General features: G+C 43.8%; 1 protein-coding gene across 11 annotated transcripts in view; it reads right to left on the bottom strand.

The window, feature by feature from the left end:
* ABLIM1 (actin binding LIM protein 1) overlaps positions 1-15,764 on the bottom strand; it is a 229,556-nt gene that overhangs the window by 83,095 nt on the left and 130,697 nt on the right. For all 11 annotated transcript variants that reach the window (XM_068139313.1, XM_068139314.1, XM_068139303.1 and 8 more), the window contains exons 5-6: positions 1,786-1,912; positions 609-702 (exon numbers count right to left, since the gene is read on the bottom strand). In XM_068139313.1, the coding sequence (XP_067995414.1) occupies positions 609-702; positions 1,786-1,912 (221 nt within the window). The remainder of the gene's footprint in view (positions 1-608; positions 703-1,785; positions 1,913-15,764) is intronic.

Raw genomic sequence — 15,764 nt, 5'->3', positions numbered from 1 at the left:
GAACTGTATCATTTGGAAGAGACCTTTAAGATCATAGTATCATAGTATCAGTCAGGGTTGGAAGGGACCACAAGGATCACCTAGTTCCAACCCCCCTACCATGGGCAGGGACACCCCACACTAGATCAGGCTGGACAGAGCCTCATCCAGCCTGGTCTTAAACACCTCCAGGGACAGCACCCCAACCACCTCCCTGGACAACCCATTCCAGGGCTTCACCACTCTCATGGGGAAGAACCTCCTCCTCACATCCAGCCTGAATCTCCCCACCTCCAGCTTCATTCCATTCCCCCTAGTCCTATCACTACCTGAGATCCTGAGAAGTCCTTGCCCAGCCTTCCTGTAGGCCCCCTTCAGATACTGGAAGGCCACAATTAGGTCACCTGGGAGCCTTCTCTTCTGCAGACTGAACAGCCCCAACTCCTTCAGTGTGTCCTCATAGGAGAGGTGCTCCAGCCCTCTGATCATCCTTGTGGCCCTTCTCTGGACACCTTCCAGTGTGTCCATATCCCTCTTCTAATAGGGGCTCCAACTTTTCTATGAGAATTTTTGTATCCTCTGCAGTTGCACAAGTCCAATTCTTACATTTTAGTTTACAAAGCACTTACCTCTAGAACTTTCCCAGTAATGAACTGGTGACATGCTTCACACTTGACTCCAAAAAGAACCTGATAGTCCTTTTCACAATAAGGAATTCCATCTCTGAAAAGGAAGATCCACAATTTACAAGCAACCTTTTAATAAATAGGTTACAGCATAATTTAAACTCTCCCTTTTCCTCAGTCTGGAGCTTTTCCACACAGCAATAGGTAAATGGGAGAGAATTCAATGAAAACAAATCATGTTCAGATTACTGCCTCTTAGAATTATTCCTTGAATTCCCATTAAGAAAGGGCACCAAGCAGAAACCACTGAAGTAAATCTCCTTCTTTAGAACACTCTTGACAGCAACAGGTGGTGCAGTTTTAGGGAATAAGTGGAATTATGTCCACAGGAATGAGAGCAGATAAGTCTTTATCATAGGCAGGTCATTTTGTTTTCAGGAAAAAAAAACCAAGGGTTTGGTAGCCTGCAAGAGTATAAGCAGCAGCTTTTAAGTGTAAGGTTATAGAGTTTGTTAGTGTGAACAAGGAATATATATAGCAAGAGCAGAAACATTATACAGGAATATTTTTCTGAACTTCTGAGAAGTTACAGATGCTACTTTTCATTTAATATTATATATACTTTAATGACAGCTTTGTGAGACATTCATTGTTTCCCTATTTCTTCTCATTGCTATATACATGAAGGAGGGAACAGACTGTATCTTCATTTCCTTTCCTGTTCTCTTCCTCTACACTTCCACTCAAAATCCTCTATGCTAGTTTCTTATATGGAGATGAGAAAGTGTCAGGTCAATGACATCATCACGTTAATCCTCTAGCAAAAGCAAGCAATGGACAGTTTCCTTTGTTCTCTCTTCAGAAAACACATCAGAAATCAAAATGGCACAAAGTTTTGCCTGGCTAATACAGAAAACACATGCAGGACTTCACCTAATCCTTTGTGGGAACATGGACATATACTCTGCTTCTGCACTGGTATTAAATAAGACTACTATCATTAAACACCTCCTTTCAGTTGCACTTGCCAGTCTCCTTTCCCAGCTCAGTTCCCACAGGGAACAAAGATTCTGGGGTATACAGAAAGGTGTTCAAAATTGAATTTCAAAAGGTGAACTTTGCTGCAAGCTCTTCTCCATGGGCAGCAAGAACTCCTGCTGAGAGTAGAGAGGTTACTTACTTGCTGATGTATTCCCCAGTCAGGACCTTCCCACAGGCCTTGCACTTAAAGCATCCCAGGTGCCACTGCTTATCCAGAGCTAGCAAGGCTTGTCCATTTTTTATGTCTCTTCCACACCCAGCACAATCTGCAAACAAACAAACAAATGTGTTTGTTGTCACTTACTTTAATTCGTCAACCCTCACTAACCACCCACCCATTGAAGAGGGGAAAATTACACAGCAGCAACGCAAAGGTAGGTCTTCTTTTCCTCAAACACTTCCCAGGTCCTGTACAAAGAGTCAATGTTTGCCATTATAGACACTATCAGTAGGAGAGGGAAAGTACACCTTCTGTTTTTCCTGCTGTTCATGATTCAAAGACTGTCAGGCAAGCGCTGCACAAACATCAGATTTTGTTAGGAATGAGCTATACAAATCACCACTGCAAAAAGTTCCTGCCTTCTAAAGCAATCAGTGTTATTTCTCACTTTGCTTTCAGCAATACCTTGACTGCTCACACGATGCTAAACAAGGCCCAGGTGAGCATCACCGAGATGCTGCACTTCTCCGCTGGGTGGCAGCAAAGCCCGGTGGTGTCCACCCAGCTGAGGGGCGGTGGCACATCCCGGCCAGTCACACAGGCAGAGAGCTGCCGTCAGGAAGGGCCGAAGGCGAGTGCCAGCACTATGAGCAGTGAAGGCTGCGTGGTAGGGTGGACTGTCTCCCACCCGCAGGTGTGGGAAACTGTTGTTCTCATGGTCTTTAATTGGCACAAGAACTCTTGCTCAGCGATTTTTGGTACTACCTTGGCAGTCACTGTTCACTTTTCACTGTGATTCTGAAGGAATCTTTGATGGAAGACTGCAAACCTGAGACCAGAAGCACTGAATGCCCTCTGTCCTAGAGGATGCCACAACATCTCATGTCATATCAGAAATCTTTGGCTCAGCCCCATTCCTCTCCTTTCAAACATAAAACACTCAGAGAGATTTCCTGGTAAGAGACAATTCAGCACATGGTAAGATCTGAAGAGACTGATGTGACAGCACTGAACTGCAAGGGTTGTGCTACAGCTTCTGTGCCCAGCCCCAGGGGACAGAGGGACTGAGGGAGGGGAAGGCCTGGAAGACCAGTGGAGCAGAAAGGCCATGCCCATCAGCTGAGGCACACATGGAAGCCACAGAGGAGACAGCCTGGGACAAAGGATTTTCCATATTTAATTACTCCCATACTCAGCGTTGTTTTGGCAAGTGTAACATCCTCTCAACACACCAGGAACAGCAACAAATAGCAACACACACAGACTAACAGCAGCAGAGCAAGCTGAGCAGCTAAAGCCCGGGCAGCTGGAATAAGATCACAGTACCACGGTCTCACAGTACATTAGAAGTTGGAAGGGTCCTCCAGAGATCATCAAGTCCAACCCTCTGCCAAAGCAGGATCACTTAGGGTAGTCCACACAGGAATGCATCCAGGTGGGTTTGGAAAATCTCCAGAGAAGGAGGCTCCACAACCTCCCTGGGCAGCCTGCTCCAGTGATCTGTCACCCTCACTGTAAAAAAGTTTCTCCTCATGGTGAGGTGCAATCTTCTATGTTCAAACTTGTACCTGTTGTTTCTTGTCTTACTACAGTGCACCACCAAAAAGAACCTGGTCCCCTCCACTTGACACCCACCCCTCAGACATTTATGCACATTGATGAGATTCCCTCTCAGACTTCTCAAGACTAAACTGCCCCAGGGCTCTCAGTCTCTCGTCATAGGGGAGATGCTCAAGTCTCCTAATCATCCTTGTGGATTCTCTCCAGCAGTTCTCTGTCTCTCTTGAACTGGGGAGCCCAAAAGTGGACACAGTATTCCAGGAGTGGTCTCACCAGGGCAGAGTAGAGAGGGAGAAGACCTTCCCTAGACCTGCTGGACACGCTTTTCTTGATGTACCCCAGGATATCATTGGCCCTCTTGACCACAAGATATCCTGGATGCATTGTGCAAGCTGACTGAACAGGTACAGCCTGAAAACCTGCTAAGAGGAGAGTAATTTCTTTTGACACTGAAGGGTCTGACTTTTGTTTGCTGGATAGTGGGCCAGAAAGCCTCAAACACGTGGTGTGCATTCTTTCTATCTAGGTCACACATTGCAGCACATCCCTCTGTGCCAGCATTCCTCTCCAATCCTTTAAAATAAGGGTCTAAGCTCCATGGTATTTTGTGATAAAATGCAAGTCACAGACTGTTGTCATGACTTGGGCTTGAAAAGCAACCATAAGATGTCACAATACCAGGACTTTGCTCTAGAGGACAAATGTTACAAATTGAAACCATGAAATGACAAGGCCTGACATCATGTAATGGATCCCTCTGCTCTTCTGTGCCAGCTCAAGGCTCCATGCCACTCTGCAATGACAGCAAAGGCTGGAACAGGTCATCAGCTGAGGCTTTGGAATTTCCAGCATGGGGCTGAGGAAGGAGCAAGCAAATGTCTGTCAGAATGGCCTGGTATGTTAGAATAGAATAGAATAGAATAGAATAGAATAGAATAGAATAGAATAGAATAGAATAGAATAGAATAGAATAGAATAGAATAGAATAGAATAGAATAGAATAGAATAGAATAGAATAGAATAGACGAGACCAGAAGAGACCTTCAAGATCATCGCGTCCAACCTATCATCCAACACCACCTAATCAACTAACCCATGGCACCAAGCACCCTGTCAAGTCTCCTCTCCTCTCCTCTCGATCTTGCCTTTGTATGGGGAGTACACTACAGCTCTGGAGGTCCCTTCCAGCTGACATTTTCTTATGCAACATCTGAAACTACTCAACTTGTCTCCTGATTGTGACAACGAATGGGATCCTTCCTCCAGTCTCAGTGGGTACTGAATTGCAGGTTTAAACAGCAACCAACTCATCTTCTTATCCCTACAGCTTCTCCCTAGTGTGCCACCGTCCATATTCCTGACCTGGGGTCCTGCCAAACTGTGATGCATTATTCCCTCAAAAAAAAACCACCTTCTGTTTTCCATGCTTTTTTCAGTGCTATCCATGAGGCTTCTGTGAAGCTGAAATTTCATAGATACGGAATCAAGAAAGATTTTTAAAGTTGGAGGTTTGTTTTTTTCCTTTTTCCCTTCTAACTGAATTTCTGAAGCAGCCAGAATAGCAAGATTGCCATATCCTATGTTTATTGGTACCAACACCAGCCATATGAAGTATCTCTACCCATTTAATTGCTTCTTTGCAAGCCAAAGGTGGTGTTGCTGCCCTTACTTTTGTGCTCATGTGCAGTAGAAGGGGTTGACAATGTGTTTATTATTCTATAGCAACACTGACATTTGCTTACTCTTTCTGGGCTCCTTGAAAATGTTTTGCAAGAGCAAATTTAACACCATTCACATCACTTCCATTCCGCTAGTACCACAGGTATGCTGAATTTCTAGAATCAAAGTAAACTAATAGCCCAGTACTCTTTTATGAAGCTGAGATGGCTTTTAACTAAACCTGATTTTAACTCTGGCAAGGCAGTTGGGGATATACATGAAAAGCTAGCAATTATCATTATCTCCTAAAATAGAAACTAAATAAGGCTGGGCTAAGAAAAGACCATTTGTTCATCCAAATTGTACAAATACGAGCCATTTATGGTCTCAGGCCTGCATGAGGCACATGAAAGCCTTTGGCTGAATGTCATCCGCACACAGCATACGCAGGCAGGATCTCAGCATCACACTAGGCACAATCTGCATCAGTCTAACCTATAACCAGCACACACTCCACACAAAAGGGCTGTGAGGTAAGGTTAGTGGTCCCTGACCATATGCCTGAGCAGACTTGGACTATAAAAAAACTGTAATCTGAAAACCCTTCCCAAAATTTTCTGCAATGGTTCCCACTGTGGTGCTCTCTGGCTGCATACCATATGGACTGCACTCCTGAACCTTTCCTGTGCTTTCTTCGTCATATAACCCAGATTCTTCCCTACTCCCATTCCTTGCACATCCACACATTCGGCTGTGCCAGGATAACGAAGAGGAGGAGGAGGAAAGTGCAGAGTAGTGGTTAAAATGCAGAGTGAGCTGTACAGTTCCTATATGCACTTAGGATCTAAAGAAAGGCATACCACAAAAAACACTACATAGAAGTAGGCTTGAGCTGAAGGAAGGGTAGACATTCCATGGCACTGATTCTCTTAAGAAATGGGAAGTAACACATGTTCATATGCTTTGTGTCCATGCCCAGACTCTTCAGCTGTACGACAGCCAGTTCTCAATAAAAGCTCTGAAGTATGACTTCAACATGGTGCTAATCTGAAGAGAGTTATCTAGGAATGTCAGGAAAAGAATGTATTCCCCCAAAATCCATCCTAAGCAGGACAAAAAAAGACTGCATCTGAGAGCATTGGGCATATAGTTACCCGAATCACAGTGTAGCCTGCTTGAGTTGCCTGTGATGCCAGCAGCTGCAGCCTCCACAAGCAATGTCCACTCAGACACTGTGATTAAAACTCAAATTCACTTTCTCTCATGCTGATAGCACCAATTTCTAGCCAAGCAAAAGCTTCTCACACAATTCTCTGCCAGATATGCTTAAACATACCTGTCATGTCTTTTGCCTACCCTGGCTAGGCCTGCTTAATCTGAAGATATATCCTAACATATTTATGATACAGTTCTGGAATAAAATAGCCCAGAAGGGTGTCATATTTGACATGTTCAGATACAAAAGCAAATGCCAGTGCCTGGACAAAAGGGCTGTGGTGTGGATTCAGACAGCCCAAAAGCATGGAAAACTGGGGGGACAGGACAAGGGAAAGTAACACAGCACTAGAATATTATACACGATTAAGACTTCCATCCCCCAAACACCTTAATCAGCCTCACTATAAAATGCAGCTCAGGGTGAGCTGCCACTCATGATGACATCTTGCTTTCAAGACAGGATGAGAAAATATGTTTCCCTTTTTAGCATCTGCATCACCCCAGACATCCAGGAGTGAAACATCCTGCACAGCAACCCATTCGTCACTGCCTAAATTAAGCGGTGGATTTTCTTCCTTTGCCTCCCTCCCCTGCTCTGAGCCAATAGCAGAGAGCTCTGGTCACAGCACGGGGTGGGCTCGGCACAGATACAGCTGGATTAACCCTAAGCACTCTGTGTCTCACTTTACTCCCATTTGAATGGCTTGGGAAATTTCCTAGCAAGTCTACCGTTACCTCACACTCTCTGCTCACCGTGGGGCAATCACCTCTACCTGCTTTCATCCTAATGCAAAGACATGTGCATGAGCATGCCTACTCTGTCTGTGTAGACAGAGCTAACAGTCTGACTTAATGATGCATAATTAAGTCACCAAGTAGTTCCTTTCAGTCCCAATGGATTCATAGCACATGTCAAGCTAAAGTCTGAAGCTGCCACAACCCCTTCAAGTCACAGGAACTATTACACCCCTTTTTATTACTGTTCCCCTTCCTATAAAACACAGGCACATTAGTTTTATAAAGACAACACCAGCATGCTCCCGCTCTGAGACAGGTAAAACAGGGCAGAATGGGGGAGGACTTCCATGATTTAAGTTTAAGAAGTGAATAACTTCTTGTTGGACTTGCACAGAAACATGTTGTCAAACACAGCTGGACCTAAAGAACAAGTGATGAGGACCAGTGATTTGGAAGTTAAGAAAGGTGAATACTACTGGAATCATAGTATCATAGTATCAGTCAGGGTTGGAAGGGACCACAAGGATCACCTAGTTCCAACCCCCCTGCCATGGGCAGGGACACCTCACACTAGATCAGGCTGGCCAGAGCCTCATCCAGCCTGGTCTTAAACACCTCTAGGGATGGGGCCTCAACCACCTCCCTGGACAACCCATTCCAGGGCTTCACCACTCTCATGGTGAAGAACCTCCTCCTCACATCCAGAAGATCAAGAAATGTAATTGTAAATACCTCCTAGTCACACTGGAAAATAGCTTACACCTCAATAATTCTTCTGTGACAACGGAAAGGTTGCACAATTATAATTACTCATGGAGCCAGGTTCTACCTCAGCCACCCTTTAACCACAGATCAGACAACACCTTTTAAAGCCTTGTTGTAAAAGTTTTGATGGTATCACACAGGTTCTTCCAGATTACTAAGACATTTCTGTCAAAACTAAACCCAGAAACTCATTTGTTCAGTTTACAGTACTATAAATGCCTCCAAAGTGCAAAGCATAACCATTCGATCATCACAGTATCACTAAGGTTGGAAGAGACCTCAAAGATCATCAAGTCCAACCTGTCACCACAGACCTCATGGCTAGACCATGGCACCAAGTGCCACGTCCAATCCCCTCTTGAACACCTCCAGGGATGGTGACCCTGCCACCTCCCTGGGCAGCCCATTCCGTCACCAGGGAAGCGATGTGTTCGGCAAGCCAGAGAAGCACATACAATACTGAGAATTTTACATCTAGGATTTGGATCTGAGTATGTGAATCAAGAAATACATTGCCAGACCCCTCCCCTTTGCCAGTGCAAGAATGGGAAATATTTGTTGGAACAAGATGCACTGTTGCCCTTTTGCTAGAGGCAAAACAAACCCATGCGGGCAACCCTGTACTCCTAACATCTCACAATAAGAGGCTGAGTGCACACAAAGGAGGGAAATGAATTTCCCGTGGGAAGTGGAGTATATAGCTTTGACAGTTTATTCTACATGGCCAGTTGGGAAACAGTGATATTTTCAAAACAAATATTGAAGAGGAAATCAAATTTTTAGTTGATTAAATATGGAAAGGCATCACAATGGCATGAAGTGGTGTTCCCCGCTTGCAACACAAGTCCCTGTTAGCCATCTGTGAGTGCCTAACGTTGACTTGCCTTTTTAAGAAGCTGGTGGATATACATCTTGGATGTGTCACTACTGTAAATAGCTCTTTCCTCCTCTGATGCAATTTAAAGTGATTTGGAATGATGAATGCTCTTCCCCAGCTCTAGTTCATTAACGGAACATTGCTTTAGCAAAGAAGTTTTTCCCTTTCCCCTCTGTACTGATGTAAGTATTTATGTTAGCCTTCTACCCAGGGTAAGCAAACAGTATTTCCCTTCTTTTCACATCTTTCTACACCTCCTTCCCAAAGGAGGCAAAACAATTGACCTTTTAGCCTCTTCCTCCTGCACTTGGCCCCTGCAAGCAACATACCCCAAAGTCAGTCTTTTTTTGTAACATCAGCCTCTGTCCCTTCTTCAAACCCCATCTTTCATACATATCTGAAAACCAAGGGCTGAATGAAATAGGAGGAAGAAAGAGCAGACATGCTACAAATTATCTAAGAGAAGAGTTTCATTTCCTGTAAAAGGTGGCTTTTTTTTTCAGTTTTCCTAGCTTAGGACCCCCAGAGTCCCAGGTGTAAAATTATTCTGAAGGCTAAACCACAGCCAGGTACATCTAAGCTGAGGGTAGGCTTTAACTGGTTGTTTCCTTTACCACACTCCAGTACTCAGTTGCAGCTGAATCCAAATGCACAAGTCTAACTCACAGAACCCAAGTGTATTGCTCAGCTAGCAGATGAGCTTCACTGTGTAATAGCCAGCTCATGCAACAGCACATTGCATCTCTTCATCTGCAGATTATTTTGGGTACTTCCCAGTGGTTACTCTTGGAAAACAAGCAATTCCAACAATAAAAACTTTAAGGAAGGTTTTTATGCCCTGATAATCCATGGCAAACTATGGTCTGGCTAACAACTAATTTACTTTTCACATTCTTTAAGCTACTTCTGATTCCTGACTTACCACCTGGCAGGCCTTCTGAACATGACAGCTCACAGATACTCATCTCTGGGGATCTCTCCTAAGGTCATGTTTTCCAAGCTAGTGACACCTCCTTGTGCAGCCTCCATTTACTGAGCAATTCCTTGCACTTCACCCAGAACTATCTTTAGAATTGCCTTTTGATCAGTACTCCTCCAGTAAAAGCCAAGGAGATGGACTTGCTTTGATTTTCAAGTTCAAGGTGGGGTTACAGTGAGAGGCAAGTAAGAACCAATAGTTAGTACACTAGTGTAGTCTATTCACAATTGTTTCTGCCCTATTTACACACAGCACAGAAGTACACAAAAGAAAGAGGCAAAGAGGACTGAAAACACCCTCTTGAAGAATAGTCCTTTTTGTGAAGGAACATTTTCTGATAGAAAATTCATCTATCAGAAACTTCCTGCCCTGCCTGCATATTCTCAATGCAGTTGCTGCTCTGTCTCACCCAGCAGTTCACTTGTAACAATGCTTTCTATACCTCAGAGGAGGATCCAAAGCAGCAGTGAACACACCTGGCCTTGTAAAAATAGAAATAGCTGAGTAAGTGGAGGTTAATTGAGTAAGTTATGAAACATAACTGTGTTTGGGTTTGCACCATTTGCCTGAATTTTGTTTAATTCCATGCAGGTTGATTTGTTTATTTCATTATTAAAAAGAGGGGCAGGGTAAAAGTTCAGACCCACTCTATGCTCAATATGTTAAGCCATAAATGTAGTTACTTTGCAAGTTTATTACAATCAAATTTCAATTAACGTAAGGAGAATTCAAAACTATTTAAAATTAATTAAATTCAAGTTAAAAATCCAAACAGGATCTGAAATCAGATTTATTTTCCTTTTCCTGCCTCTGAACAAAATCAGGTATATAGGTGGAGTCACCATCCCTGGAGGTGTTCAAGAGGGGATTGGACGTGGCACTTGGTGCCATGGTCTAGCCATGAGGTCTGTGGTGACAGGTTGGACTTGATGATCTTTGAGGTTTCTTCCAACCTTAGTGATACTGTGCTATCAGGTAGTGGTAGGACTAGGGGGAATGGAATGAAGCTGGAGGTGGGGAGATTCAGGCTAGATGTGAGGAGGAAGTTCTTCACCATGAGAGTGGTGAAACCCTGGAATGGGTTGTCCAGGGAGGTGGTCAAGGCCCTGTCCCTGGAGATGTTTAAGCCCAGGCTGGATGAGGCTCTGGCCAGCCTGATCTAGTGTGGGGTGTCCTTGCCCATGGCAGGGGGGTTGGAACTCGATGATCCTTGTGGTCCCTTCCAACCCTGACTGATTCTATGACTCTATGATCTGCCACTCTGAAAGTCTTTAAAGACATTGTGACCCAAAGTAGACACTTTTATAGGCTACAGACCCCAGACAAATCAGCAGTCCCAAGAATAGATTTTACTGCACATTTCAGATAGTTTCTTACAATTAAAAAAGTAAACCAAAATAAAGTTCACAATCCTTTTCTATGCATTAATTAAATTTCAATTTCCATCCAAATAGAGCTTGACATAAATCATGAACCAAAATAGTCATTAGGGAAAAATATAGAGGTTAAAGAATGATGAATTTATGCAGAGCTATATTCGCTGAAGTAAATGTGTTCAGATAATGGAGCTTCCTCATGCTTGTCAATTAGCCTTCTATAATTAAAAATCTAAATGTAAAACATGGTTACAATCAGTTATTCTAATCAAGCTTTCCAGGTTCTTAGGTAAAACATGATTAAAATCAGTGTTTGAAGTCAATCCAGAGTGATGTCTGTGGTACATCTTTAGGATATGGTAAATAAAAAGAGAGGGGGAAAAAAGAGGTATAAGACTACCTCAATCCCTTCTGGCAAGTCCCCCAAATCATCAGCTGAGTCTCCAGTACCTATATACAGGCATGAAGGCTTGAAAGCCATACAGATATATCAGTGTTTTTGTACAAGCCAGGAATAATGGAATGAGAAAATCTGTGTTACAGCACACACAAAAATACTAAATCCTTAAGGTTCAAAATTATAGACAGGGTTTTAAAGGCTACCTTTCAAAACTGCATATTCAAAAGCAGAAATTGGTGAGCTCACCCAAGTTCCCCAGGGCATTCACTGAAGTGTATGGATATTGGGAGAAGTGTATGGATATTGGGGGATTCATCTTTCCTCTTTAACATCTTCATCGATGATCTGGATGAGGGGGTTGAGTCAGTCATCAGCAAGTTTGCAGATGACACAAAGTTAGGGGCAGATGTTGGTCAGTTAGAGGGTAGAAAGGCTCTGCAGAGGGACCTTGACCGACTGGACAGATGGGCAGAGTCCAATGGGATGGCATTCAACAAGTCCAAGTGCTGAGTGCTGCAGTTTGGCCACGGCAATCCCATGCAGAGCTACAGGCTGGGGTCAGAGTGGCTGGAGAGCTCCCAAACAGAAAGGGACCTGGGGGTGCTGATTAACAGCCACCTGAATATGAGCCAGCAGTGTGCCCAGGTGGCCAAGAGGGCCAATGGCATCCTGGCCTGCATTAGGAATAGTGTGGCCAGCAGGAGCAGGGAAGTCATTGTGCCCCTGGACTCTGCATTGGTTAGGCTGCACCTTGAGTCCTCTGTCCAGTTCTGGGCCCCTCAGTTTAGGAAGGACACTGAAACACTTGAACGTGTCCAGAGAAGGGCAACAAGGCTGGGGAGAGGCCTTGAACACAAGCCCTATGAGGAGAGGCTGAGGGAGCTGGGATTGTTTAGCCTGGAGAAGAGGAGGCTCAGGGGTGACCTCATTGCCCTCTACAACTACCTGAAAAGTGGTTGTAGCCAGGAAGGGGTTGGCCTCTTCTCCCAGGCAACCAGCACCAGAACAAGGGGACACAGTCTCAAGCTGCGCCAGGGGAGGTTTAGACTCGAGGTGAGGAGAAAGTTCTTCACCAAACGAGTTGTTCGTCATTGGAATGTGCTGCCCAGGGAGGTGGTGGAGTCGTCGTCCCTGGAGGCGTTCAAGGGGAGATTGGACGTGGCACTTGGTGCCATGGTCTAGTCATGGGGTCTGTGTTGATAGGTTGGACTCGATTATCCTCAAGGTCCTTTCCAACCTAAGTGATACTATGATACTGTGATTAAGGCAAAAATGGGCTCGGTGGCTTACACACAAAGCCTAGCCACATCTGTGCCAAGTATTCGTGCAATACTTACACAGCATTGTAGCTTCGACATGCAGTGTGAAACTGGAGGGTATTTCCACAGAATAAACTCAAAATCCCATGTTAGGTGTTGCACACTACCCTTTCAAGCCAAAACCAACTAATAAAATCACCGCAGGTCGCTCGCTTACAAACAGCAAACAGCCAGCCAACTCTTCTCTCTTTTTGAGTCTTCCCTATGTACTTGAGGGACTTTTCAGACAGCTCAAGGGAAAAAAAAAAAGAACAAAATCATTAAAACTGTGTCAGCAGTCCACAAATAAGATCCTAGCTGCAGACTTTTCACAAGAACTGTATTTAAAAGGGATTTTGCATCCACTTCTAATGGAGAAGTTCACAGTGCCTATAAATCAGCTCAGACATTGTTTCTTCTGAATACTGGCAACGACTCTCTGCATTTTACCTAATGAAAGGACACTTATGTCCCAAATACAAAACTCCATTAAGAACTGGAGAACGTGCCAAGGAGGAATGCAAAGTAAATGTGCTGCTGCTCCATTCGGATGCTTTATTGTCTTTTTGAAACAACCTCACTCCCCCCCCACACACACACTTTCAGGGCAGCAAGGCAAAAGAGGATTCCCATTTTTTCCTGCCCAGCTTTTTCAACTGGTAAGACTTGAGGCTCAACATTACCACAGACCTTGTTCAAAGTTTCAGACATTTACTGGGAGCTTTATTGACTGCATCTTATTGGAAGAGATAAGAATAATTAACACAGACATCTTTCTCCCACAAGTTCTTTAGGCATTAAGCTCATTATTTATATCACAATAGAGCTAAGATCTCCAGTTGTGAGCCAGGATCCAACTCTCTTAGATTCTGTACTGGTAGGCATTAAAGCATTTGTCCCAGAGAACTTGCATTCTTTGAACCAGAACATAATGTGCAAAACAGATAAGGGCCAACATACAAAACAGCATTGTGAAACCTCCATGTGGATGCCGGCTGGGCAGGGAGCAGCTGCACCAAAGATTATTTATGCACATGTAACACTGGCCACTTTGGAAAATCTGGTCCATGTCTTGGCTGGACTGTAATGCTCTCAGCTCACAGAGGAGACTGTTACAAAGAAAGGGAAGCTGCAATAGCTCCCCTGTGCTTCTTTCCGAACCCCATCATCCCTGTATATCTCATCATATATAGGGCACTATCTGTGCCACCAAAGAAGAGGGAAATGTGCAAGCCTCTGCCATCATGTTAAAAGATGCAGTTTTCAAATGAAAACTCTTGCTGCTGGTTGCAACACTTCAGTTTCTTTTGGATAAGGAGGTTTTTTCTTATCACAGTATCATAGTATCAGTCAGGGTTGGAAGGGACCACAAGGATCATCTAGTTCCAATCCCCAAAACCCCACAAAACCAAACCCAACATTCTATTATTCTATTCTATTCTTTTTTCCTAACCACCTAGAAAGTCCACTGTCTGAAATACAATCTCTTAATTAGTTCATGCACATCACTCAAATGACCCAACCTTTCAGCAAAACGGTAATCAGAAGGACAACTTTCTTACCAGCACCCAGACAAGGAACCAAGAGAGAAAGGGCTCAGCCTCAGGCAGATAAATACAGAAAGCTCTTATTACTGAAGTGCTTTATCATGGAAATAGGGAAGGGGAATACCTAAGGGAAAATACTGTCTGAGGAAGAGGGAAGTGTCTTGAATTGTGTTCAAAGACACATAACTCTGCAGCATTTCAAAGATGACCCCCCCTCTGTGAGCCAGAAGACTACTGGTTTGGGTTCCACCAGCACAGACCACTGGCACCACCTCTTGTGCCTACCCTATAGTGATGAAGATCTCTGACTGCTCTGCTCACAGCTTTATTTTTCACAGCACCTCTTGTGCATTCAAGAAAGAAAGCTTGGCAGTTCCTAGCCCATTATGCCTCCTAAACATCAGTGATTCAAATACAATTTCCCCGTCATGCCTTTGTCTGAGAAGGACTCTCTGGGTGCCTGAAGTGCCTCCTACAGTTCTGTGCTGGTTTGCAAGTCTTGTAAGGTTTTTTTCCTCAGGTTCCTAAATTCTTCCTTAACTGACTAGGCCTGTGCATTTTCAGCTCCAAATTTACAGTTACAGTGGAAAAATTTTACTTAACAGACAGCAAGGCGTGATAACAAGAAGAGTCTCTCATTTTCTCATCTGCTAAGTGTCTGATTACATTGTCTCAGGCAAGTCAGATAACCTGAGATTCACTTGACTCATCCACTCAGCACGGTTATTATCCAACTTTGCCTTCACGTTGTACTTTGTAATCCTAGGAGCTCAGAGCCAAGTAGCAGCAGAAAATACACTGCGCTTCCACCACTGAAGGAAAACTACCTAGAGTCACAAGGAGGAGTCCAGCCATTCTGAATTACAAAACTGTACTGGGTAAATCATTACAGATTGAAATGCTGAGTACAACCCAGCAAAAATCAGAACTCTCCAAACATGGAAAAAAATTAACTACTGGAGGCAGAGATCAGGATCAGTAACACACAAATTATCTTTTAATGGAATGAAAACCCAACAGTAAGCCAGGTTAGTTTCCCTCCCAAACTTTCTTCATTCTCTTTAACTTGTTTTCTTGCCTTTTTACAATGCTTTCTGATCACAGTATTATTATGGTATCATTCTGGAGCATAATCCTGGCAACACTCCATTTAAAGGATAACTTAATTAAACTGAAGTGTTAAATAGTAGAACAAAATTAATTTCCTCCAACTTTGTCCTCTTTTGTCTTTTTAACCCGTGCAATTATACATTAAAAATAATTGAATCCATCAGCTCTGAAATGTCAGGTTTCATCTATTAGATACTTTTCAGTGCCTATAAGAGAAAAAAGTCAGCCCTTTTAAAATCCCTGTCATTGGGGAAAAGTCATTTGTTCATGCTGAAATGCCTGTCCCTTCCCACCTGTAGCAGCAGACACTTTTAACGAAGGGGGGAGGACAAAGGAAAGCAAAAAGGTTCCCAGAGATAGCTCACATTTCAGAGGACTGAAACAAAAAGCGGGGGTGAGGAGGGGAAAAGGGAACAAAGAAAAGATTGCAT

The sequence above is a fragment of the Melanerpes formicivorus genome, unplaced genomic scaffold, assembly GCF_026170545.1.
Source record: "Melanerpes formicivorus ecotype bairdi unplaced genomic scaffold, bMelFor1.0.p_v2 SCAF_6, whole genome shotgun sequence".
NCBI lineage: Eukaryota > Metazoa > Chordata > Aves > Piciformes > Picidae > Melanerpes > Melanerpes formicivorus.
Note: the sequence above shows the minus strand (reverse complement) of the source record. Positions and strands in the feature narration are given on the sequence as shown.